Source organism: Elephantulus edwardii, unplaced genomic scaffold (assembly GCF_000299155.1).
Source record: "Elephantulus edwardii isolate Elephantulus edwardi_28Jun2011 unplaced genomic scaffold, EleEdw1.0 scaffold00066, whole genome shotgun sequence".
Classification (NCBI taxonomy): Eukaryota; Metazoa; Chordata; class Mammalia; order Macroscelidea; family Macroscelididae; genus Elephantulus; species Elephantulus edwardii.
In genome coordinates this window covers 9,599,147-9,624,745 of record NW_006399816.1, presented here as the reverse complement: position 1 = coordinate 9,624,745, position 25,599 = coordinate 9,599,147, and the positions used below count along the sequence as shown (strand labels likewise).

Here is a 25,599-nt window from a genome sequence, read left to right as displayed (position 1 = left end):
CAAGGAGGACTTGATAGCAATGAATTTGATAATTTGAAAAATTAGAAAAATACATCAGTAATGCAAAATTTTGTAGAATGCAAAATATTGGGTGACACCTGCACCCACAGGACCTACCTTAGTGTGGAATGAGGACATTGAATGTTAAAAAAGATATAAATATTCATGAATAAACTATTCAAGAGAAAGGAAATAAAAATGACTCTTAAATATATGAAATCACTTTTCATGGGAGAGACAGGCTGCAGAAAGCAAGCAAAATTAGGTTTCCAACAGATAGCACTTTATCTCTTTCACAGTGACAAAACCAAAAAAAATTCATAGTTGTGAATAAATATGCATTCTTTATCCATGACTACTGGGAATATGAACTGATACAACGTCCTTGGAAACTGGTTTGGCAGAAATTGTCAAATATAAAAAGGCACAAAATCCTTTAGTTCTAATATTTTAATTCTAGGAATTTATTCTAGAAGCGTGAATATGTCAAATGAATTCTAGACAAAGGTAGCATGTTTTCTAATAGCCATAGGCTGAATTACAACCCAATTGCCCAACATTGGGGACTAAATAAATTTTGAACTATGCAACATGAAAATGACTCATGAACTCAGAAGGATCACCTTGAAACATTACTAAAAAAATTCCATGAAAAAATCCAAATATAGCATCTGTAGTAATAAAAGTAGGCAAAAGTAAAAAAGGAATATTATCTATGTAATAGTGTTTAGGCTCAGAAATACCTCTGAAAGCTTATTCAGGATGCTAGGAGTGGTTGCTTCTGAGGAGGAGCTCTAAGCAAATGAGCAGGAGGGCAAAGAATTTGAACTCTGTATCTTTGGTACAATTTGTAGTTTTTATCACATAGATATGTTTAGACTTTCTCAAGAGTAGAGACAAGCATAAATAACTGATAACAACAACATAACTATGTTGTTGTTGTTGTTGTTATGTGCCGTAGAGTCACCTGCGACTCATAGTGACCCTATGTACAAAAGCCCTAAACTCCGCTCTGTCCTGTGCCAATCGCACTGTCTCCGACACTCCCATCCCAATTATCCCAATCATAGAATTGTGATAAATGCTAAGGAGGAGTAAGAACAAATAACAGGGACTTCTAATCTAGTCTTGTTTGGCCAGGGCTGTTTCCCCTAAGCAAGTAATTTTGAAAATGAGATCTAAAAGACAGGGTATCAGCTTGAGGAAGGTTGTGAAGAGCTCTAAGGCAAAGAATGAGCTTGTTCAAAGGCAATGAGGATGGAAGAAGTTGGTCAATTTGGAATATAGAAAGAAGGCCAGTTGACTGGAGAAGAAAAAATGTGAGCAGCCTTGGTTGCTATAGTTGAAGCAGCAGGGGACTTACGGGTCCTATGGGTGCAGGTGCCACCCAAAACTTTGGGTTCATCCCACACTCAAATGCCGAGACATGCTAACTGACTGGTTGGTTCAGGGTTAGACAACTGCTTCTTGGTCTATAGTTTTCACACGACCACAACAAGTGTTTGAGGATACCCATTCTTCTTAATGTTAGCCATAATTGTTTATGATACACAGAGTCAAATTCCTTTGTCAAATTCAGGGTTCAAAATTGGGAAGGGTGTACACCAGGGATGTATTCTGTCTCCATACCTTTTCAATCTATATGCAGAACAGATCATCTGGGATGCTGGGCTGTAAGAGGAATGTGGCATTAGGATTGGAGGAAGATTCATTAACAACCTGCGTTATGCAGATGACACAATCCTGCTTGCTGAAACCTGAAGAGCTTGCTACAGAAGGTCAAGGACTGCAGCCTTCAATATGAATTGAAGCTCAACATCAAGAAAACAAAGATTCTCACCACTGGGCCACTTGGCAGCATCCATATGGATGGTGAAGAGATGGAGATTGTTAAGTTTTAGTTTACTTGGCTCCACAGTAAACACTCTTGGTACCAGCAACCAGGAAATCAAGAGACGAATTGCACTGGGAAAGCTGGCTTTCAGCGACCTCTCCAGGGTACGGAAGAGTAATGATTTCAGGTGGAGACTAAGATGTGCCTGATCCACGCCATAGTCTTCACAATTGCTTGCTATGCATCGGAGAACTGGACAATGACTAAGTATGATAGAAAGAGAACTGACGCCTTTGAGCTGAGGTGTTGGAGAAGAGTGTTGAATATATTATGGCCTGCTAGGAGAACAAACAGGTTCATCTTAGAGAAGGTGAAACCAGGCTGCTCCTTGGAGGCAAGGATTATGAAGCTTCATCTGAGATATTTTGGACATGTTACAAGGAGGGACTGGTCCTTGGAGAAGGATTTCATGATTAGGAGGATGCAGAGACAGTGCAGAAGAGGAAGACCCACCAAGAGATGGATTGATTCAATCACTGGGGCTTTGGAAGTATGTGTGTCAGAGACAAAAAGGTTGGTATAGGATAGAGCAGGGTTTAAGGCTCTTGTACGTAGTGTCACTATGACTCGCAAGCGACTTGACGATGGCACATAACAACAACAACCAGTCAATAAAACAAACATCTTTCTGGTATCCTTAGCTTTCAGCCAAGATCCATCTGACATCAGCAATGATATCTTTTGTGCAACACCCTCTTCTGAATGCAGCTTAAATTTCTGGCAGTTCCTTGTTGATGTGTTGCTCCAGAGATAATCTTTAGCAGTATTTTACTTCCATATAACAATAATGCTATTTTCTATAATCTTCATACTTTTGAGTTACCTTATTTGGAATTGGAACAAATATAAACCACTTCCAATCAGCCAAGTAGCTGTCTCCCAAATTTCTTGGAATAGGCTAGTAAGCATGTCCAGAGCTGCATCTGCTGAAACAGGTCAATTGGTATTCCACTAATTCCTGGAGCCTTATTTTTTGCCAGTGCCTTAGAGCAGCTTGAACTCTTCCTTCATTACCATTGATTTATGATCATCTGCTACTTCCTGAAATGGTTGTGTTTTTATACAGTGACTCCATAGTCCTTCCGTGTGTTTTGTTTTGGTTTTTTTAAAAAAATTTTATTATTTTTGTGTGAGTGTACCATCATAACAGATCTGACTGGTACAGGAGGAGATTGTCCCTCCTTCTCTGGCACAGCATCTGGTGGACTCAAACCTTGCACCTCTGGGATTGTAGTTGCAGCTCCTTGCCTCTAGGCCACCAGAGCTCCCCTTCCCGTTTTCTTTTGAGGTTTCCTGAATCATTGAAGAAAACAAAAATTCTCATCACTGGACCAATAGACAACAAAATAGATGGTGAAAAGATTGAAGTTGTCAACATTTAATTTTGTGTGAATCCACTATCAATAGCCATGACGACAGCAATTCAAACATCAAAAGACATATTGCATATGGCAAAATCTGCTGTCAAAACCTCTCCAAAGACTTAAGAAGCAAAGACATTGTGCTCGCTTCGGCAGCACATATACTAAAATTGGAAAGATAGAGAAGATTAGCATGGCCCTTGAGCAAGGAAGACATGCAAATTCATAAAGCGTTCCTTTTTTTTTTTTTAAAAAAAAAAGAATGAATTTAAAAACTAAGATGTGCCTGATCCAAGATACAATCGTTTCAATTGCTGCTTCCTGTGTATCTGAAAATTGGACAATGACTAAGGATGACAAAAGAATCGTTATCTTTGATTATTGGTGTTGGAGGGCTTCCAAAACACCAAACAAGTCTCTCTTGGAAGAGCGGAAACCAGAGTGGTCCTTAGAGTCAGGAATCTTTAGGCATGTTTTCAGGAAGGGCTAGTGCAGAAAAAGACGTGCTGGTAAAGGTCAGAGAAAGAGAGGAAGGCTTTCAACAAGATGTTTTGACACTGTATAACCATGTAAGGATTATAGAAGTAGAATCGATGCCTTTGAGTTGTGGTGCTGGAGAAGAGTATTGAACATACTTTGGACTGCTAGAAGTAAAAGCAGGTCTGTCCTGGATAGGGTGAATCCAGGCTGCTCCTTGGAGGCAAGGATTTTGAGGCTACGTCTGACATACTTTGGGCACAAGGCCAGGAACGTCCAGTCCTTGGAGAGGGACATCATGCTTGGGTGGAGGGAGAGGTAGGTGAGGAAGACCTTGGATGACACAGATTGACTCAGTGACATGGGGCAGGTAGTCGGAGACAGTGTGATTGGATCAGCATAGAGCAGGGCTTGATCGTGCATAACCACCAGCACCAGCCGCACCACCACCACCACCACCACCACCACCACCACCACGGTTTGGCGATTCTGAGATCGAGAGGAAGGGATAGAATAGGAGGAGGTTTGGATCTACTGTTCACACAGTCACTAGGAGACCTAGTCCACTTGACATCACCAAACAAGTGCTTCAGACTCCTCCCCAAATCCTCCAATTCCGACTTCCGTTTTCCTGGTCGTCTGGGACACTTCGACTTCCGTTCGCGCAGCAGTGGGCGGAGCCAAGATGGCTGAGGACGGACTCGGGATGGTGAGCGTGATAGTGTTTAGTGGTGCTGGGCCGGGGGTCGCGAGCGTGATAGTGTTTAGTGGTGCTGGGCCGGGGGGTCGGGGAGGCCGGCTGGTAGGCGCTGGGCTGGTAGGCTCGGGTCTGAGTTCCTCGCGGCCGCTGTCCGGGACACGCGGAGCTCAGTCTAGAGCCGCTCGGGGTGGGTGCAGCGACGCGACCCCGGGCTCCGGGGGACCGGTCAACCGGGCGAGTGTGAATCTCCTCCGCTGCTTCTGATCTAGGAGTGCGGTCCAAGCGGAACAGCGAGATGTTAATCAGAAATGGCTCTTTCTCACTCATTTGGTTTGGCATGATGAAGGCAAACCCCCTTACGTAGAGACGATTTCTGTTAATCCCCTGGATTAAGAATTTATCAAAGCCTGGAAGTTCTTAGAATCACACTGCGTTCAGCAAGTGGGATGAGACCATGTGTCGTCTTTTGTGAAAAATAATTCCTTTAGGATTCCCCTAATACAGGAGTTGTTGTTATGTGCCATCGAGCCGCACATAACAACTCATATATTACAACAGCTCTGAACCCTACTCTATCCTGTGCCAACCTTATTGTCCCTGACACACCTACCCCATTACCTCTGTCACTGAGTCAATCCTCAACGAGGGTCTTCCGCTCTTGCTTTGTCCCTCCATCCTTCTAAGCATGACTTCCCTTCCCAAGGACTAATTCCTCCGAGCAACAAGCCCAAAGTATGTGAGACGGAGCTTCAGAATACTTGCCTCCAAGGAGCAGCCTGATCTCACCCTCTCCAGGAGGACCCTATTTGTTCACTTAGCGATCCATGGTATATTCAACACTCTTCTCCAGCACCACAGCTCAAAGGCATCAATTCTCCTTCTGTCATCCCTCGTCATTGTCCAGCTTTCTGATGCACAGCACATAATAGCGAAGACCATGGCCTGTATCAGGCGCACCTTAGTCTCCAGCCTGATGTTGTTGCTCTTTAGTACTCTGGAGAGCTCCCTGACAGCACACTTTCCAAATGTCATTTGTCTTTTGATTTCTTGGCTGTAACAAGAGTGTTGCTTGTGGAGCCAAGCAAACTAAAGCTGTTAGCAATCTAAATCTCTTCACCATCTATCATGATGTTACCCGTTGGCCCAGTGGTGAGAATCTTTGTTTTCTTGTCTTTGAACTTCAGTCCATATATATGAATTAGGCATTGAGTAAACTCTGCAGAACTGCTCGAGTAAATTCAGATAACCAATAGATGCTTCAGATAGTAAATTTTGAGATGGATAGTAGTATCCATAACTAATATACTTGTAAAAATTCCCAAGTGTGAAATCTTATCTAGCTTGTGCTTAGCATTCAGTTTTTCATAGCACATTCTATTGTTAGAATAGTGATTTATTAGGAATTTATTGCCCTTTGAAAAACTCACTGGGACATACAGAAGATAAAAATATAGTAGCTTTTGACTATGTGACAGTTTCATTTTGGCTAACAGAGCAAGCTCCCTTTTTCCTTTCTTTGTACAGTAAGTTTTTGAGTTAAGAATGGTTGATTTATCAGTCTTTTTTTAAAAAAAATGTAAATTTTTTAATAGCATATTCTTCCCACTTAATTTCCCCCTATTCATTCATTGTTGCACATTTTCCTCCCTGGCCACCCCTCCCCCTAGGTCACTTTTCTCTTTGAAAAGAAAAAAAATCTTTCATTATGCAATCCCTGCCCCCAGAGTCCACAGCCTACTTTACTATGCATTTCTTTTTCTGGAATCTTGTCATGAAAATAATACTTAATCATATATTTCTTTTAAACAGTTCTCTCCCTCATCAGTTTCAAAGCAGTATACAGTATTTATCCCCTCTTTTCTTAGGATTCCCCCCAATTCTGATTTCAGTCCCGTATTACAACAGTGGCACCATTCAGTATTTGGCCTTTTTTGACTAAGATACTTCAGTCAGCATAATGTCCTCCAGGGTCACCCATTTTGTATAATAATTCATGAGTTCCTTGTTTTTCAATGCAGCATAGTATTCCATTGTGTGAATAAACCACAGCTTCTCTACCCATTCGTTTGTCGGTAGGCATTTGGTTCATTTCCAACTCCTTGCTGTTGTGAACAAAGAAGCAATAAACGTTTGTGCATGATTTATCAGTCTCTTTTTCCTCTTTTTTTATTATTATTAATTTTAATGAACATCTACAGAGACTTTAGATTTCCATTCATTCATTGTTGCACTTTTCTTCCTGCCCAACCTCCCCCCTAGTTTGCTCTTCTCTTTGAAAAGTAAAAGAAAAAAATCTTTCATTGTTATACAATTCTTCCTCCTAAGTCCACTCTGCAATGTAGCCTTCGTTCTGGACTCCTGTCATGATGAAAATACCTAATCATATATCCCTTTTAAACATTTCTTTCTCATCCGTTTCAGTGCAGTATTCCTAATTTATCCCCTCTTTCTCAGTCTTCCCCCTACCCCAATGTCAGTCCTGTTTTACAACAGTGGCATTATGCAGTATTTGTCATTTTGTGACTGAGATATTTCACTCATTATAATGTCCTCCAGGATCATCCGTTTTGTATAATACTTCATGAGTTCCTTGTTTTTTAATGCAGTTTAGTATTCCATTGTGTGAATATACCATAGCTTCTCTGTCCATTCGTTTGTTAATGGGCCACATATTTGATTTTTTAATCGCTTCTTACATTGGTGCTGGGTCATAGATCCAAGTAAAATTAAATCCTTGATCAAGTCAGTATTTTCTCTGTCTTGATGTTATTGATGTATTTGTGAAGATTTTTGTTTTATTTATATTTGCATGTAGTGCATGTTGAAGGCTGCAGTCTTTGATCTTCATTAGTAAGTACTCCACATCCCCTTCTCTTACGGCAAATAAGGTTTTTCCATTTGAATACTGTACATTATTGAGTCTACCTCCCACCGTGATAACTCCTTCTTCATACAGTACACATTATACAATATTAATAGTTTGGATATCAAAAGTACAACTTAGCGAGCTCTGGAGGCCTAGTGGCAAGACGCTGCACTGCAATCCCAGAGGTACGCGGTTCAAATCCACCAGATGCTCTGCTGGAGAAGGAGGGGGCAGTTTCCTCCTGTACCAGTCAGATCTGATTTGATGGTATACGTAAAATAATACAATAAAATAAATAAATAAAAAAAAAGTACAACTTGAGATTGGAGTCTTATTTTATGTAAGTATTTTTCTGATGGGTGGAGAGACAGTTTTTTAAGAAGAATCACATTTCACTATGTCTGTGTTCAGAATAACTCTGAACTACTCTGCAGTTCACAGATTCTTTCGTGAGCTACTGTTTATTCTTGGTGTTCGAATGCTGCTTATGTTAGAAAGTCATACGATGCTTTAACATAGACTTCTGTCATTTCAGAGAACACAGCTTCCTGCATCTGTTGAATCTCAGAAACCTCGTCTGAAAAAAGGTCTGTATAGTAATTTTAGTGTTAAGTGCGTATTGTTCTTTGTCTTACTGATTTTTTTTCTATTCTGTAGGCATTAAAGGGTGATATGGTGAGGATAGGGCAGGGTTCAGATCTGTTGTTTATAGTGTTGCTATGAGTCAAACCTCACTTGGCAGCACCTAACACCAGCAGCAGCAGTAGCAGCTGGTGACATAGTCCATAGGGAGCTGTATTGCTAATCCAGAAGCTGCATGTCTCTGGTGGCTTGGATCCATCAGTGGCTCCTGGGCTAATCTCTTCCCTTGTGATTTACCTGCTTTTAAAACCTGCTGGAGGGTCAGCTGTCAGCTCTGAATTGGATCTGACTTGATTTCAGTGAGTTTGAGGGTTTTTTTAAATAGAAACTAAAACTTTTTTATTTTATTTTATTATTTTTGTGTGCGTGTACCGTTAAATCAGATCTGACTGGTACAGGAGGAGATTGTCCCTCCTTCCCCGGCAGAGCATCTGGTGGATTCGAACCGTGAGCCTCTGGGATTGTAGTTGCAGCTCCTTGCCACTAGGCCACCAGAGCTCCCCAGAAACTAAAACTTTTTAAAAAATATATTAAGAAACTCTTCTGTATTAACTGAAGTTTTTAAATAAAGTATGCATTGTTTTTATAGAAAAATGTTATATTCTAAAAAGAAATCAGAAGCCTCAAGATGATCCTGTAACTAGTAATTATACTTGTCAGAATTATTGTAAGGGGATCAGTTAAGATTGCAAGTACAAATGTTCATTTTTATGTTCCTATTAGAAATGAAAAAATTAAGTGTCTAACAATAAAGAAGTTAGATGATTGTTCTCATAAAATGAAATAATACATGATCTTTTAAGAATAATAACACAATATTTATCACATTGTTAAAAGGTTTCAAATTACATGTCTTATGATTTGTTTTTATAGAAATGTATAAGTTGAGACCATAATATTCTGAAAATGTAATTTTCTCTTCTCTAAGACAAATTCATATATGTGGGTATATAGGAATATATTATCATTGTTGTTAAGTGCCCTCAAATCTAGTGTAACACATAGAAACCCTATAAACAATTGGACTGAACTCTGTCCCATCCTGTGCCATCATCATCTCTGACACAGTTGAGCCTCTAGTTCCAGTCATGTGTCAATCCATCTTGTTGAGGGTCTTCCTCTCATTCACTTTCTAAGCATGATGTCCCTCTCCAAGGGGACAAATGAGTCCCTGACTGATAAAAAGCTTGCAATTTAAAATGTCTTACTACGTTTATGTTCTTTTCAAGATTTGTATCCTTTGACACACTAAATATTGTGGTTAAAAGTGTATTATAATCCACCAGATGCTCTGCCGGGGAAGGAAGGACAATCTCCTCCTGTACCAGTCAGATCTGATTTGACAGTACACTCATAAACAATTAATAAAAATTTAAATTTTTTTTTAAAAAGTGTATTATAATTCTCATTTGTCATACTAGCAAGACCCAGAGTATGAGATGAAGTTTCGCCATCCTTGTCTCCAAGCAGCACTCTAGTGGTAAGGAATTGTGCTGTCAACCCACAGGCATGCAGTTTGAATCCTCCCGTTGTTCCACAAGAGAAAGATGAGAAATCTCCTCCTGTGCAATCGGGTTCAATTCAGTCTCTTCTTTCATCATCATTTTTGTCCTTGTTAATGAAAGTTGACATTTCTGCCCATCCTGTTCCCATTTTCCCATTACACACTCTTCCCTTCTCTACTTTGTATTGTGAGGCAAAACAATCCTTTTCAAGCTCCTGTGACAGCAGTTTTGTAGCTCTGGTGGCCTAGGGGCAAGAAGCTGCACTGCAATCCCGAAGGCACGCAGTTTGAGGCCATCAGCTGCTCTGCAGGAGGATAGGCAGTCTCCTCCCATGCACTTAACTGCTTCTGAAAACCCACTGGAAGGTCAGCTGTGGTCCAATTCTGACTCTGTGGTGCACAACAACAACATGACAGCAATTTCTGGCTTAGTGGGAAGTACTAGCAAGACTAGGGGGCTAGAGAAAACAGAACATTTCCTACCTTCCTGGATGCTGAGACAGTCAAGGAGCAGGGGAGCAGTCTCTGGCAGCTCATCTTCTGTTGCTCCTGCTCCCACTGGTAAGGCCTGTCTTGTTTTCAGCTTTCTCCGTGTAATTCCAGCCCAGATACCGGTGCGGCATCTCTTCCCCCATTGTCCCCTTGACTGGGCCGTGGCTCCTGATAGCCCAACCTCTGGCTTGTCCCATGGTTTCCTGTTGAGTCTCTTTTCTTTCCTCACCTGCACACTGCACAGAGTTCTCCGTCTTCAGTCCTCAAAAGGTTTCTGTGTTCCTGCTCGGACCCTGACTGATAAGAGAGCTCACAGTTTAAAACGTCTTACTACATTTATGTTCTTTTCAAGATTTGTATCTTTTGACACCCCAAATATTGGGGTTAAAAGTGTGTTATTATTTTCATGTCATGAGGACATTCACATTCATTGGCTGTGCACTTTGAGAGTTTTTATAATTTTCCAGTGAAAGTTAAAAGGGGGAAATGAAGACTCCAAGAAGATAAGTATTGCCGGATGCTCTACTGAAGAAGGAGGGACAATCTCCTCCTGTACCAGTCAGATCCGATTTGACAGTACACACATTAGTAATAATAATAATAATAATAATAATAAAAAAGTTAAGTATTTTGTCCTAAGTCTTATAGAAAACTGGGCTGGTGTAAAATACAAATACTATAAATAAATAAAAAAAACACCTTGTTCTTATGTGCACGTTAGCCTTAAAAGAGTTATTTTAGTAAAGACGGCTTTAAGTTACATTGTACTTATAAAGACTTTGACATATTAGAAAAAATTTCAGCTAAAAAGTCACCACCACAATTTTGAGCGTAGCCATCACAGAGCTGGGACTTAACTGTTCCCCAGTTAGTATCAGTGAGCCATTAACAGAGATTTGAAGTAGACCAATTCCTCATAGACCTGAGGAGTTTACTCACTTGTGAAATGACTTAAGTCACGTGCTTCCTTGGAAGGGAAAAGCAGCCAGGGATGTCACAAAAAGAGTAGAAAGAAGGGTTATCAGGTAACCAATGTTCCACTCAGATGCCCCGGTGATGGTGACACTGGCAGTGTGGGATCTGGACACATGAACTTGTTGAAGACATCACTTTGTAGTGATAAGCTTTAAGCTGTCACCTGACTCTTGTGTTTGGGTAGCACTGAATCTCCAGTCTCACCTTGGCTTTCCATAAGCAAGAGGAGGCTCTGCATATTACACGCTTGTCGTTTTGAAGAGTCTTTGAAATATGCAGTTCCCGTAATCTCTGCAGAAGCACATAAGAACTAGTTCTCTCATTGACAGGGGAAGTTGGAGTGAGCAGACAATGATTTTGAAATTAAGAAATTCAATTTATAAAGGTAAAATTCCAACTGTAAATTCACATTTTGTAGATGAAGAGGTTTCTAAGATATTTGGAATTGCTAGATAATAATGCTGTTAAAAATAGCAGTAATAGCAGTAGTTGATTTTAATACATGCTTAATATCGACCAGCCACTTTTTGAACCACTTGTTATCCTCACAACACTATAAGGATGGGTATTTTATTCCCTAACTTCTTTTAAAGTTGTCTTCCTTTATCTCTGCAGTTCCTCTTCCCTTGATTTATTTTTTTCCACACAAAGATAGCAAATGGAAATACATGTAACAGATTACTATGCTGTTTATCTCTGCCTTCTGCTAGCACCCCAATCTGTTTTCCCAAATACACTTCTTGAAGCTCCATGAAACTAGGGAATCTGTTTTGCCGCCTGTGTATCCCCAGTACCTAGAACAGTACTGGACACGTGGTCGTGGTTAGTGCCATCAAGTTGACTATGACTCATTGTGTCCCTTGGAGCAACAGATCTGATCCTAGCCCCATCCCGAGCCATCCTCACCATCTCATAAACTCTAGCCCATTGTTACAGTCACTGTCTTTGCATCTCATTGAAGGCCTTCCTCTCTTTCTCTTACCTTTCCAAGCATGTTGTCCATTTCCAAGGGCTGGCCCCTCCTGATGACGTGCCCAGAGTATGTGAGACAAAGTTACTCTCCTTGCCTCTAAGGAGCACACATGGTAGGTACTCAGTATTTGTTGAGTGAATCTCCATTTTACAGTTGGGGAAACTTAAGTTTCCCAAGATCACACAGCTGGTACTAGAGCACGGAAATGTTTTTTGTGTGTGTTGGAGTTATTTTAGCCTTTTTGACAATCTACATCTCTAGGTTGAGATGCGACTTAGCACTTAAATTTGGAGGTGCATTTCCCTCCTTTGAGTCCTAATGTTAGGGCCTAGCCTAGGTTGAATATCCAACCTGTATAATATAGGTTGATTATAACAATAAAGGAAGCACAGGCTTACTTGTGCTTGTTAATCTGTAAAGAACAATTTTACATTTTCTTCACATCGCAGATTCTCCTTCTAGATATTGATGGCATCTACTTTCTCTCAGCAGTGTTCTACAGAATCAAAGGCACTTTTCAAATACACAGTCCCTGTCTGGGACAGAAGACCTGTAAGCAAATCAAACATGAGTTTCTTTACTTTAGTGAACAGGTGAAAAGCATGAACAGCAGATTGGTAAATAAACACAGGTAAGCCTGTGCTTACCCTGCTTGCTAGTTAATCCGCCTCTGTGCTTTAGCCCTTGAGCTCCCATACAGATTTTCAGGTTCATTTTTTGTATTCTTCACTCAAGAAACAGAAAATCTAACCTGTCTTTTTGTGAGATTTTAATAACAAAGAAGACTTAGAATTTTGCATTTTATACATTTTCTTCTGTGATATAAAAACAGTGACACTATATTATGAGCTGAAGAGGGTCATTGCCTCCTCTTTTACTTTGGTGGCTAGGTGACACAGGGCTACAGTACAGAATTGCATCTTGGTTCATGGTGATTCAGTAAGTCACTTGTTCTCCCCAGACTATTCCTTCGGCGTGTTTTTTTATACATATGTCCTTAATCTTGGTGATTTGTTTGGCTTTCAGGGGGAAATTTCATTCTGGAAGTAATTAGGCAGATAATCAGTGGCTTAAGATTTGATGATTATGAGGGTAAGAGGAAGGAGTGAAAGCGTAGAGCATTTCTGGTATCTCTGCTGACCAAATGAAAGGTGTTGTACTAAGAGAATTTGGGCAATTGGGAGGTCACAAGAGGTCAGTTCCTTAAATCATCTTTTTTTCCTTCTCAGCATATATTAAACATAATCATACTTTCTGTTTAAATTTCACTTTACAAAATCCCCTCTTCTTAGAGACTAGCAAACAGCTTTACTTTTTAATCTTTGCATTCAGACAGCATATCATAGTAATCTTTTTCTTGTCATATTAAGGACAGAGAAGTCTTAGATTTTCTTCTGGTTGTTTCTTCTAAGTATTTAGAACAGTAAAAAGAATGATAATTTTCTTCTCTTTGCTACTATACTCATTCTTTTACATTTTTAAAAATCAGAGACTATCTCAAACAAAATATAGGAGATAATTGTACAGAAGACATCATGTACTCACTGGTCATATGCGCTAAATATAAACATTCTACTTGTTTGTATGTGACTGCTTTCCCCTCTTTCTACATCTCGGGATCATCAGCCTTAGATTTCAGGTAATTTTGTCATTGGGTAGACATGACACATGAAGAACTCTTCTCCCCTCGGTGCTAAGTTCTTTTAGTTCTTTCAAAACAAATTAAACCCAACCAACCAAAGGCAAAACACAAACTCATTGTCATTGGGTTGGAACCAACTCGTAGCTGACCCTCCCATGGGTTTTCAGAGGCTGTTAATTGTGAGGAAGGAGATTGCTCATCTTTCTCCTGAGAAGTGTCTAGTGGATTCAGACCATCTGCCTTTGGACTGGCAGCATAAATCCTTACCTACCTGGGTGCCCATATTTACTTTAGACCTTTTTCGGTTTCAGAAAAGAACATGTTAGAGAAAGAATTGAAGTCTCCTTTTGTATTTTCCAAATTCCCTTCTCACCCATCTTCAGAGTCACCACTGTTCTGAGATTATTTGATGGGATTTCTTCTTGTCGTTACCATGTTGTTGTTATGTGCCGTTGAGGCGCCTGCGACTCATAGTGACCCTATCTATGTACAATAGCCCTAAACTCTGCCCTATCCTGTTCCAGTCTCACCATCTCCAATACACCTACCCCCATTACGCCAGAGACTGAATCAGTCCACCTCACAGAGAGTCTTCCCTTCCTGCGCTGTCCCTCCACCCTCTCAAGCATGATGTCCCTCCTTGCAACATGATCAGAGTTTGTCAGATAAAGCTTCAGAATCCTTGCCTCCAAGGAGCAGCCTGATTTAACCCTCTCCAGGATGAACCTGTTCTTTTTCTTAGCAGTCCATGGTATATTCAGTACTCTTCTCCATCACCACAGCTCAAAGGCATCAATTCTTCTTCTAACCATTGTCCAGCTCTCTGATGCATAGCAAGTGATTGCAAGGACCATTTTTAATGAATTTTTATCTTTTATATATTTTTTTAGATAATTTTTATTAATTTATTTATTTATTCATTCATTCATTCTTTCTTTTTATGTGTGTACTGTCAAATTGGATCTGACTGGTACAGGAGGCGATTGTTCCTCCTTCTTCAGCAGAGCATCTGGTGGATTTGAACCGCGCACCTCTGGGATTGCAGTGCAGTTTCCTACCACTAGGCCACCAGAGCTCGCCTATCTTTTATATTTTAAACCTTTGAATTTCATTGGGCAAGTAACATGGCCTCTTTCATGAGTCACTTTTTTTATTATTTTTTAATCACTTTCACTTACTCAATTTGAGGTTTTTTTAAAATTTTTGGCTTCTCTTTGCTGGACTATAGCATAAAAGTTTCACATTTCAGCTTTTTTCCCAAGTTTGTATTGAACCATTTAAAAACAATGTTATACTTTGATCAGTTTAGATCAGTATAAAACACTATGGCATTAACTATGTCATGCTTATTTCATTAGTAACATTTCTCAATTTCTTTCAGAATGTCTACTTTCTGTAATCAGAGATGGTGATAGAGCAGGAAGAGGGGGCAGAGAAGGACTTTAATTTTTTTCTGTTCAGCTGAAATTATAATTTGGGAAATTGAAAATATAAGCCACAAAAAATTCATATATCTCTTAAGTTTAACAGTCTGTAAAATTTGATTCTCTGTAATACAGTCTTCCAGTCAACAGTGTGAAGAATTTAATATTATACAGCAGTCTGCTTATTGTCAGTTTAGACACAAGGACAATGGTAATAGAGAAACTCCAGCAGTGACTGTGTTCCTTGTTTTGTCAAAATGCTGCTCAGCTCCAGAGTTTCCCATTTTGGAGAAGCAGAACTGGCTGATACATCTCTACTATATCCGGAAGGATTATGAAGCTTGCAAGGTAAGATAAAGAAAATGAAATGCAGGCTGTTGCTAGCAGTGTCTGCTGAATAGTGTTTGTGTGGCAGTTTTTGTATCACTCATAGTTTCTATTTCCCCACATTTTTATCAGCTTTTGCTATGATAATGCCAGTTAACAAACAGTAGACATTTATTTAGTGCTCATATTGGCTATGATTGTCTGGATTTAATGCAGTGCTCTGGCTGTGTTGAGAGACAGCTCAGATATGTCTCGTCTCCGCATTTGAAGCCTGGGTTGGGGTAGCAGCCACTCTGGGATGTATTGCTGGCTTGGTGCCAGGCAGATGCTCATCATAGCATTTCATCTGACAGTTAGATCTTTGGTTAAGTGACAAGTGGTATCCATTGTGTATATGATAGATTTCTCTTATAGGTGAGGTCAGTCATCATTTACTTTCTTAAATACCATTTGTATTTCTTTTTCTATTAACTACTGTGTCTTTGATAAAAGTACAATATTGGCCTAGTGGGCAAGGTGGGTGATTTTAATCTGCGGCCCTCAGGCCTGGTTCAAATTGGTTTTTTGTCAAACATTCTTCTACGTGGTATAGCACTGGTCTGTGCATTGCTGTACAGAGGTAACTTGTGGTTGCTGTGATGCTAAACACTGTGACACTGATGTGCCAAATGTGATAGTAGTTACCAATGGTGGACAGTGTTTGGTGGAGCTTCCCAATTAAAACAAGCTTGGATGCTGGAGTGGCATCCACTTCTGAGATGGCTTGCTTCCGGAAACTTTATAAACAGTGCTCAGTCCTTTTGTTCACAGGTCTCTATGAGTCGTCTACAACTCGACACCACCTAACAACAACAGCAACAATATGTTATTTACTTCCTGGCAGACAGTACCTTCTTTTGCAGAGTGTATCTTTGGTATTGGCTTTAAGGAAGGAGAAAAAAAAATAGTGATATTTAGAGCTTTGTAATACTTCTCAGCTTGTCATTTTTCATTCATCCTTGTGGTATGTATAGCTTGAGAAATGGAAATAAAAACCACAAAAACTCAAAGGAAGCATATGCTCATGATGCATATGCTGTGTGTGCAAACATTTTTTCTTTAATTTTATCTATTTTATTGTTGCTGTTGAAAATACACAAAGCACATACCAATTAAACTTGGTTTCTACATGCGCAATTTAGTGACACTGATTATTTATATTCTTCAAGTTGTGCACCCCTACTTAACTCCTTTTCTTGAGTTGTATCTCCCTCATGAACATAAATCCACTATTTAAAGACTCCTTTCTGATCTCCTGAGTTGCTGTTATCCACTTGAGCCCATAATGATAGTTCTTAAAAGAGCAGGATGATAAGGGAGCTCTGGTGGCCTAGTGGCAAGAAGCTGTACTGCAATCCCACAGGCACATGGTTCTAATCCACCAGAGGCTCTGCTGGAGAAGGAGGGGCAATCTCCTCCTGTACCAGTCAGATCTCATTTGATGGTACACACACAAAAAAACAATAAAAGAGCATGATGCTCAAGGCAGATATTTTTTATTAGGTAAATGACTGTTGAGTCTTAAAAAGACTTCAAGGGATACTTTTGGTTTAAGATTTAAAGATTATCTCAGGACAGTAGTTTCAGGAAGGATTTTATCCTCCTGGCTCCAAAAAGTGCAGAGATCATGAGAATTTGAAAAACTGCTTTCTGTTTTGATCAAAATGTTCAGTAATGGTAACCAGGAACCATCCAGGTCCTTTATCTATTGATACTGTGTTGATTGAGTATCTAGTTGTTTTAATTATAAAACAAATAAACAACTTGGAATGGAGTTGAGACAAATTATGCCATAAGCAGAATATCCTTTTAATTGACTAAACAAAATTTAAAAAAATAGTAACAAAAAATATTTCTGATACAGAATCAGCAATACAAAAGAACAGTGTATGAGTACCTCGATAATACACCCATTTTGCAATAGTGCAACTTTAGTACACATTTTTGACTGTCCATAGTCCATGCATAGTTACAACTCCATACTTAAACAACAACATGCTGACAGTTCCTAAAGAAAACTACTTAAAAGAAAGGCATAACCCTTTTCTTATTTGACCAACTCAGTCTAAGTTTAAATGTGCAGAAGGGCTTAGATAAATCCAGAGTAAGCCACATGCAACATGTTACTTGATCAGTTTTCTAAAATAAGTTTTCAGGACACTTGACAGTAAGATAAGGGAAGCAAATATGGAGGCATGAAATCCTAATTATTATAGAGGCATATTCTATTGACAGTAGGAGTGAACCTTTGACCGGTAAGTTATAAAGAAAAAAAAGGCAAATCAACCATTTTGTACAAGAAATTTAACACATGCTGTACAATGCCTTTACTTTGCTGTCATTGTTTGTGCAAACTTTTCATGGTTGATTTGACCATCACCATCAATATCTGCTTCCCTGGCCATATCATCTGTTAAATTTTCTCCAAGGATTGTCATCATTTGACAAAGTTCTGCTGCATTAACATAGCCATTACCATCTTTATCAAACCCAGATGCTGCTCTAATTTCTTCTTCACTATCTCTCATTTACTTGCCATCATTGTGAAATTCAGGGAAGTCAGTGTGCCATTCATTATCATCAACATCTACTTCATTAATCATGTAATTCTGCTTCTGTGGGATTCTGCCCAAGAGACCTCATTACAATTCAATAGCTCCATTACCATTTTTTCAAATAATGAAAAAGCTTCTTTGAATTGTGCAGTCAACTCTTTGGTTGGTTGGTCAGCTGATCAGCCATGCTGCAAACGATCATGGCTGCTGACACCCAACCACACAACCATGAAGCTTATTAGATTCACTCAGACTCTAATTGTCTAATCATCCCCACATTCCTGGTAAAGATCCTACATGGTCATATACTGTTGAATTCTGTTCCTTAGTATTTTATTGAGGATTTTACCATCTGTATAAGAGAGATTATCCTGTAGTTTTCTTTTAGTAAGGACAAGGATCTCTTAGTTCAGTAGTTAAGGTAGAAACTATGGCAGTGCACAGAATTTTTAATGATTCTTCTTCTTCGATTAGGTTCTTTTTGTCTCCTGTGGAATCCTTAGCTTCCTTTTTGCTTTATGGCTGCTTCTCAGTTTCTGTTTATGCCTCCTTGTCCTTGCTCTTAAAGAGTTAGGGTTGTTCAGCTTTTTGAGGAAGCGCCAAACTGCCTTCCAGAGTGGTTGTACCATTTTATAATCCCATCAACAATGTATAAGAGCTCCTATCTCGCCACATCCTCTCCAACATTTATTACTTGCTGTCCTGTTAAACTTTGCCACTCCTACTGGAGTGAGTGGTTCCATTGCATGTAATATACCCCAAGAAAATGAGAACTGAGGCTTAAATGGAAACTTGTATACCAGTGTTCATAGCAGCATTATTCACCATTGCAAGAACATGGAAACAGCCCAGATGCCCAACCACAAACGAATGGATTGAGAAGTTGTGGTACATTCACACAGTGGAGTACTATACAGCATGCAAGAGCAGTGATTTTGTAAATTATTACCTAACTTGGGAGGGACTAGAGAGCATTATGCTGAGTGAACTAACTAAGTCCCACAAGGACAAATATCTGTATAAAACCATTATTGTAGCATGAGTATGAGGATCCAAGGAGGGGAAAGGTGGAAGCAGAGGGATGAGGATGGGTGGTGGTGGGTGAGGTGTTAATCATAGGATTGCACAATTCAATGAGGGGGAGGGATGTGAGGGAAATGGGAAGGATCTTTTGTGAAAAACAATGTATTCAAACTTTGTAAATAAAGTAGAATTTTTTTTTTTTTTAAATGTTAGGGGAGTGAGAGGGGCTATGGGTGGGTGGGCGGCAAAATAAAATAAAAAAAAATTTAGGGTTGTTCTCAGGATTCATCCCTCATTCACTTTATCTGTGTATTGTACACATTTCTCCTGACCTCTAAGCCAGTTTGATACTGAATGCCTCACAGCATTTAGAATTCAACTTTCCTGCAACTGAAATTATTTGCTTCCCGTCTAAATTTGTTCTTCTCTGGTTTCTCTTTGCAGAGATAGTAGAATCATTTACTCAGCTGCTTGTGTTAGAATTTCCTGATTACCTTATTCTCTGGAAATGATTACTTCTAGAGAGATTACTTATTTTTCCTTAAAATTGTTGGTGTGCCCCATCCTTATTCCTTAGTTAACCCCTATCATTTTTACTTAAGTTACCACAAGAATTCTTTTACCCATCTCCTGTTGCCTTTTTACTCTACTTTCAACAGTGCTCTAAAAATTATTTTTCTATGCAACAGACAGGATCAGGTTATTTCTAGGTTAAAACTCATGATTTTCTCAAGACCATCAAGTCCTTCAACCTGGCATTCCAAATCCTTTGTCAGTGTAACTCTCTTGTTCTCCGTTGTCTTCTACATCCTGCCAGCCTAAGATTTGCAGCTGTTTCTCAGCAATGCTTTTCCTACACCCAGGGTAGAACCATGTGCTGGACCTCTGGGCTCCGACAGAACCGTGGGCTTAGTTTATCAGAGCACAAAGGTGGATCTGACGTTTAGCTCATCATTTGCTGGAGTCTCCAGAACCTACAATGGTATTTGGAAAGCTGATACTGTTTTTCTTAATTTGTATAGTTAAGATTCTAGACAGGAGTTTGGATGATGTTATTTTAATTTTTTAGACCACATATGGTCTCTGTCACATATTCTTTTTTCATCTTTTTTTTTAACTTTAACCACTGTTAAAATTCCCAAAATTTTTTATCACCCCAAACTGAAACTCTATTCCTAATAAGGATTTTGCTTACCTTTTTTTTAAAAAAACCCCACAAACCCAACACTTTAAAAATGAAAAAGCCAGTTTTAGCTCAAAAGTTGTACAAAACCAGGCCATGCTATCACAGCCCACAGACTGAATTTGCCAACCTCTGTTAGAATAATTAATCATAATAAAAGTTTTATTTTTTATAATTTTTATTGTGATTTTAATGAAAGTTTACAGAAAACTTGGCTTTCCATTCATTTGTTGTTGCACATTCCCTCCCTGTCTTCCCCCAGTTCACTCTTCTGTTTAAAAAATTCAGTCATTGTGGCACAGTTCCTCCCACACCTGTCCACTTTGCACTTCTTATACCAGATTGTTATACAGTTACTTATACCAGACTATCATGTATTCCTTATTTTCCTCTTGTTGTGTACCGTTCAGAGGCATCTGACTGACATAGGAGGATATTGCCCCTCCTACTCCATTGGAACATCTGGTGGATTTGAACTGCCTGCCTTTGGGATTGTAGCGCAACTTCTTGCCAGTAGGCCACTAGAGCTTCTCTTATATATTCCTTTTAAATAGTTCCTTCCCCCATCTGTTCCAATGCAGTGTTTATTATTTACCTGCTCTTTTCCCCCAATGTCAGTCCTATTTTATAACAATGGCATTGTGCAGTATTTGTCCTTCTGTGACTGAGATATGTCACTCAGTATAATGTCCTCCAGGGTCACCCATATTGTGGAATATTTTATGAGTCCCTTGTTTTTCAGTGCTGTGTATGTAGTATTCCATTGTGTGAATATACCATAGCTTCTCTATCCATTCATTTGTTGATGGGAAAGAGTTTATGTATTTTTTTTAAAGTTTTTTTTTTTTTTGTTATGTACCATTGAATCAGATCCAACTGGCACAGGAGGAGATTGCCCCTCCTTCTCCAGCAGAACATGTAGTGTATTTGAACCGTGAACCTTTGGGATTGCAGCGCAGCTTTCTGCCTCTAGGCCACCAGAGCTCTAAGAGTTGATATTTTTAAAAATTTAAGATTTTTTTTATTAGTCATTATTAGTATCCTCAAAACCAAAACCTACTGCCATCCAGTTGCCTCTGACTAATAATAACCCTCCTTCAGGTTTCTGAGGTTTTAAGTCTCTCTAAGACTGCCCTTCCGTCTCCTGTAGAGCAGCAGGTGAATTCAGACCGCTGACCTTGCAGTTAGCAGTCTTGACACATTCTGCAGCATGCTACCAGGGTTCCTTAGTATTCTGGGTTTCTTCTGTATGTCCTTTGTCTGCGCTTGTCTTTTCTTAAAAAAATACTTAAAGGTCCCAGCAGCAATAGCAAAGTGCATCAGGGCAGCAAACAACAAATGCTGGCAAGGTTGTAGAGAAATTGGAACTCCTATTCACTGCTGGTGAAAAATGGTGCAGCCACTATGGAAGATGGTTTGGTGCATTCTCAAAAAGTTGGAAATAGAAATATCAGTTGACCCAGCAAATCCACTACTGGGAATATACCCTAAGGAAACCAGAGCCACAACTCAAACAGACTTGTGCACACCCATGTGTATTGCTGTATTATTCACAGTAGCAAAGAGATAGAAACAACCCAATTGCCCATCAACAAATGAATGAATAAAAATTACTATGGTACTCTCACACAATGGAATGTTACTCAGCTTTAAAAAACAGTGAACTCAGGGGAGCTCAGGTGGCCTAGTGGCAAGAAACTGCACTGCAGTCCCAGAGGTATATGGTTCTGCTGGAGAAGGAGGGGAAATCTCCTCCTGTACCAGTCAGATCTGATTTGACGGTACACATAAAAAATAACAAAACAAAACAAAACAAAAAATCCAACAGGAAAAAAAAAATAGAAGGAAAAAAACACCAAAAAAACTCCACAGTGAACTCGTGAACTGTTACACAACATGGGGGAGCCTGGAGGACATTATGCTGAGTGAAATTTCTCAGTCACAAAAGGATAAATACTGCATAACACAGCTGATATAAAATAAGATGTACATTTGAGTTGTTGGGGAAAGAATGGGAAGAGAATGAATACTCCATTAGATCAGATAAGAGGAAGAACTGTCTGAAAGGAATGTTTGTCCAAAAGACATTATATATATGACAACATCTGGAACAAGGGATGCAATGTGGGGAGGGTTGGAGGAGCGGGGAGAGGTGAGGGGCAGAAAATGTGAAACAATGAAAAAAAATTAAAAAGAAAACACTTTTCCAAGAAACTGCACTGCAATCCTAAAGGTGCACAGTTCAAATCCACCAGATGCTCCACTGGAAAAGGAGGGGCAATATCTTCCTGTGTTACTTGGATCCAATTTCATGCTACACAACTAGAAAAAAAAAAAAAAGAAAACATTTTTTTATGTTAAAAGAAGTAAAAATGGGAAAAATTACTTAAAGGTATTTAACTAATACTCAGAAGTTTTGTGTTTGTGTTCCGCCCCCCCTTCCCCCAAGGCTGTTATCAAAGAACAGCTCCAAGAGACCCAGGGGTTATGTGAATATGCAGTCTATGTCCAAGGTAAGACACATACTTCTTCTATTCTCAACTAGAGAAAGTACACTTTGCTTAGGTTCTTTGGAAAGTGCAAACAACTTGGGAAGTGTTTAAATTTAAGAACATGTTCCTCAAAGGTTTTATTTAGTATTCTCTGTTTTAGAAATCTGAACATAATTCTTGGGCTGGAGAGATGACTTGAGAGATGACAAGTATTGTTTAAAAATTTGCCCTCTTGTGCAACAGTGAATGAATGGAAATCCAAGTTCTCAATAATTGAAGGAAAAAAAAAGAATTTCCCTGTGCCCTCAGCCCTCTTTGAGCCTCTGGCTAGTGTTTTTAGAATGGATGCTTGGGATCCCTGCCTCATGCAGTGATTAAAGGGCTAGAAATTGCTTTTGAAAGATTTCTTGTAGTCAAGCTAGAAGAAGTGAGAAAAGGCTTAGAGATTCTGTAAGATGACTAAGAATGGAGGGAAGAAGTCTAGAGGTATACAAGATAAATCAATCTGAAACAAAATATAGGAGCTTTGGCCTGTTTTTTACCTTTTAGTCCCCAAAGTACCATCTTTAGTTTTCAGATACTCTTTCATTTTTGACACTTTGATGGTTTGTGTTTACCACTCATTGCATTTTTAGTCATAAGATTAATTTATCATTTTCAGACAGAATTAGTAGAATAGGTTTTTATGACAAAAGATGTGTTTATTCATTCTCAGTATCGCAAATGCTATACTTTCAATGCCTGACAATTCTTTTTTTCCCCCTCCTGACATTTCTTAAGTGTATATGTCTTTCAGAAAACTTAGAACTGGTAAAAATTCTTGGTTGACTTAGAAAACAGAGTCAGAAATCATACGATGTTCTCTTGCAGAATCTCCTGTTAAGACTTAAGATATTGATTTCATTTATTCATTAGGGAGTTCTCTCTGAAAACTATTGGATAGCATTCTAAATTATCATAATTGATAGCATTTCTGATAGGAAAGTCAAGGAGTATTTTTATTATGTAAAAAGGTTGTATGATAATTTAAAAACAATTGTGATAAAATATATAACAGCATTTCAACTCTTTTTAATTGTGAAATTCAGTAATGTTAATTGCTTCCATGCTGTACAGCTATTTCCATTGTTTTCAGATTTTCTTAGTACCTTTAATAGAACCACAGTATCCCTTAAGCAGTAATTCCTCCTTTCCTCCCTACTTGCCTTTGCTAACACTAATAGACTTTGGTTTTGATGTATTTGACTACTGTAAATATTTTATATAGGTGAAGTCATATTGACCTTTTGTACGGTATGGATCACATTTTTTTGTTCATCTGTTGATTGACACTTGGATCATTTCCATCTTCTGGCTAGAGTGAATAATGCTGCAGTGAATATTACTGTACAAATGTCTATTTCAGTCTCTGCTCTCATGCCTTTTTGATATATAATTCTAAATTTAACTTTTTGACGAGCTGCCAGACGGTTTCCCACAGTGGCTATATCATTTGATAATCCCACCAGCAATAGATGAGGGTTCTGATTTCTCTTTATTTTCTCCAACTTTTTCTATTTTCCATTTTCATGATAAAAACTGTCCTAGTGGTTGTGAGGGAGCTTTGCTGGCGTGGTCCGCAGGGAGTTGTGCTGTTAGCCCAACAGTCTGGCTGTTTGAATTCCCAAGGGAAATGGGCAGTCTCTTTCCATGCCATGACTGCCTCAGAAGCCCAGTGCAGCTACAAGTAATTTCGAGCTTGATGGCAATGAGGAGGGAGTTGATTGTGGAGTGGTATTTCATTGTGGTTTTGATTTGCATTTCACTGTTGACTAGTGACATTGACTTTCTTTTCATACACTTGCTCATTTTTATCTCTCTCTCTCTGTGATATGTCTATTGGAATTTTTTGCCTATTTTTGATTGAGTTGTTTGCCTTTTTGTTGTTGAGTTGTAGGAATTAATTACATATTTTGATATTAAACCCTTATCAGATACATTGTTCTCAAATAGTCTCCAATTTTATACATTATCTCCTCACCTTATTACTAAAGTTACTTGATGTGTAAAAGTTTTTAATTTTAACGTTGTCTGGTTCATCTCTTCGTTGTTGTTGTTCAACTAGTCTGTTGTTGGTCAGCGTTTTGGTATCATAGATAATATCCATTTAACAGCAAAAAATTAGATCTCCAAAGCATTGCCCTGTATTTTATTCTGAGAGTTTTATGGCTTTACTTCTTATATTTAAGTCATCTATTTTGAGTTAATGTTTAGGTATGAGTCCAGCTTATAATTTTTGTATATAGAGACCTAATTATCATATTGGCAAGACTATTCTTTATCCCTTTGTATAATTTTTTTTATTAATTTCAGTGAACATTTACAGAGATTTTGGATTTTCATTCATTCATTGTTGCACTTTTCTCCCTGCCCACCCCACCCCTACCCCCAGTTCACTCTTCTCCTTGAAAAGCAAAAGAAAAAACTCCTTCGTTGGTATACAGTCCCCACCCCTGCACCCCACTGTGGATAAATTTAACACCCTTGTTGAAAATATATTGACTGTAAATAGATGACAAAAAATAGAAAGGAGCAGAAAGTCATTATAAAGATAAAGGAGAAAGAGAAAACCAAAATGGATGTCAAAAGAGACTCTGAAAACTGCACTAAAATATCAAGAGGCCAAAAAGGAAAGAGAAGCTAAAGAAAAAGAGCTGAATAGAATATTTCAGAGGGCAGTTTGAGAAGACACAGCCAAGTATTATAAAGGAATATGCAGAGAATTGGAGTCAGAAAGTCAGGAGAACTCTCTTGGCATTTCTCAAGCTGCAAGAACTGAAAAACAAATTCAAACCTTGAGTTACAATACTGAAATATAATATGGGCAATATCTTGAAGGGTCTAGGAAGTATTAAAAGAAAATGGACCACTCAAGCAGATATATGCACACCCATGTTTATTGTGGCTTTGTTCACAATAGCAAAGCGTTAGAAACAACCTAAGTGCCCATCAAAAACGACAGAGAAGCTGTGGCTTAGTCACACAATGGAA

At 38.9% G+C, this 25,599-nt stretch overlaps 1 protein-coding gene across 1 annotated transcript in view; it reads left to right on the top strand.

Moving 5' to 3' along the window:
* Nucleotides 1–4,375: 4,375 nt before the first annotated feature.
* Nucleotides 4,376–25,599, top strand: part of BBS4 (Bardet-Biedl syndrome 4) — a 37,888-nt gene continuing 16,664 nt past the window's right edge. The window contains exons 1-4 of the mRNA XM_006888324.1: nucleotides 4,376–4,441; nucleotides 7,834–7,885; nucleotides 15,219–15,298; nucleotides 22,527–22,590. Of these exons, the coding sequence (XP_006888386.1) occupies nucleotides 4,418–4,441; nucleotides 7,834–7,885; nucleotides 15,219–15,298; nucleotides 22,527–22,590 (220 nt within the window). The 5' untranslated portion in view covers nucleotides 4,376–4,417. The remainder of the gene's footprint in view (nucleotides 4,442–7,833; nucleotides 7,886–15,218; nucleotides 15,299–22,526; nucleotides 22,591–25,599) is intronic.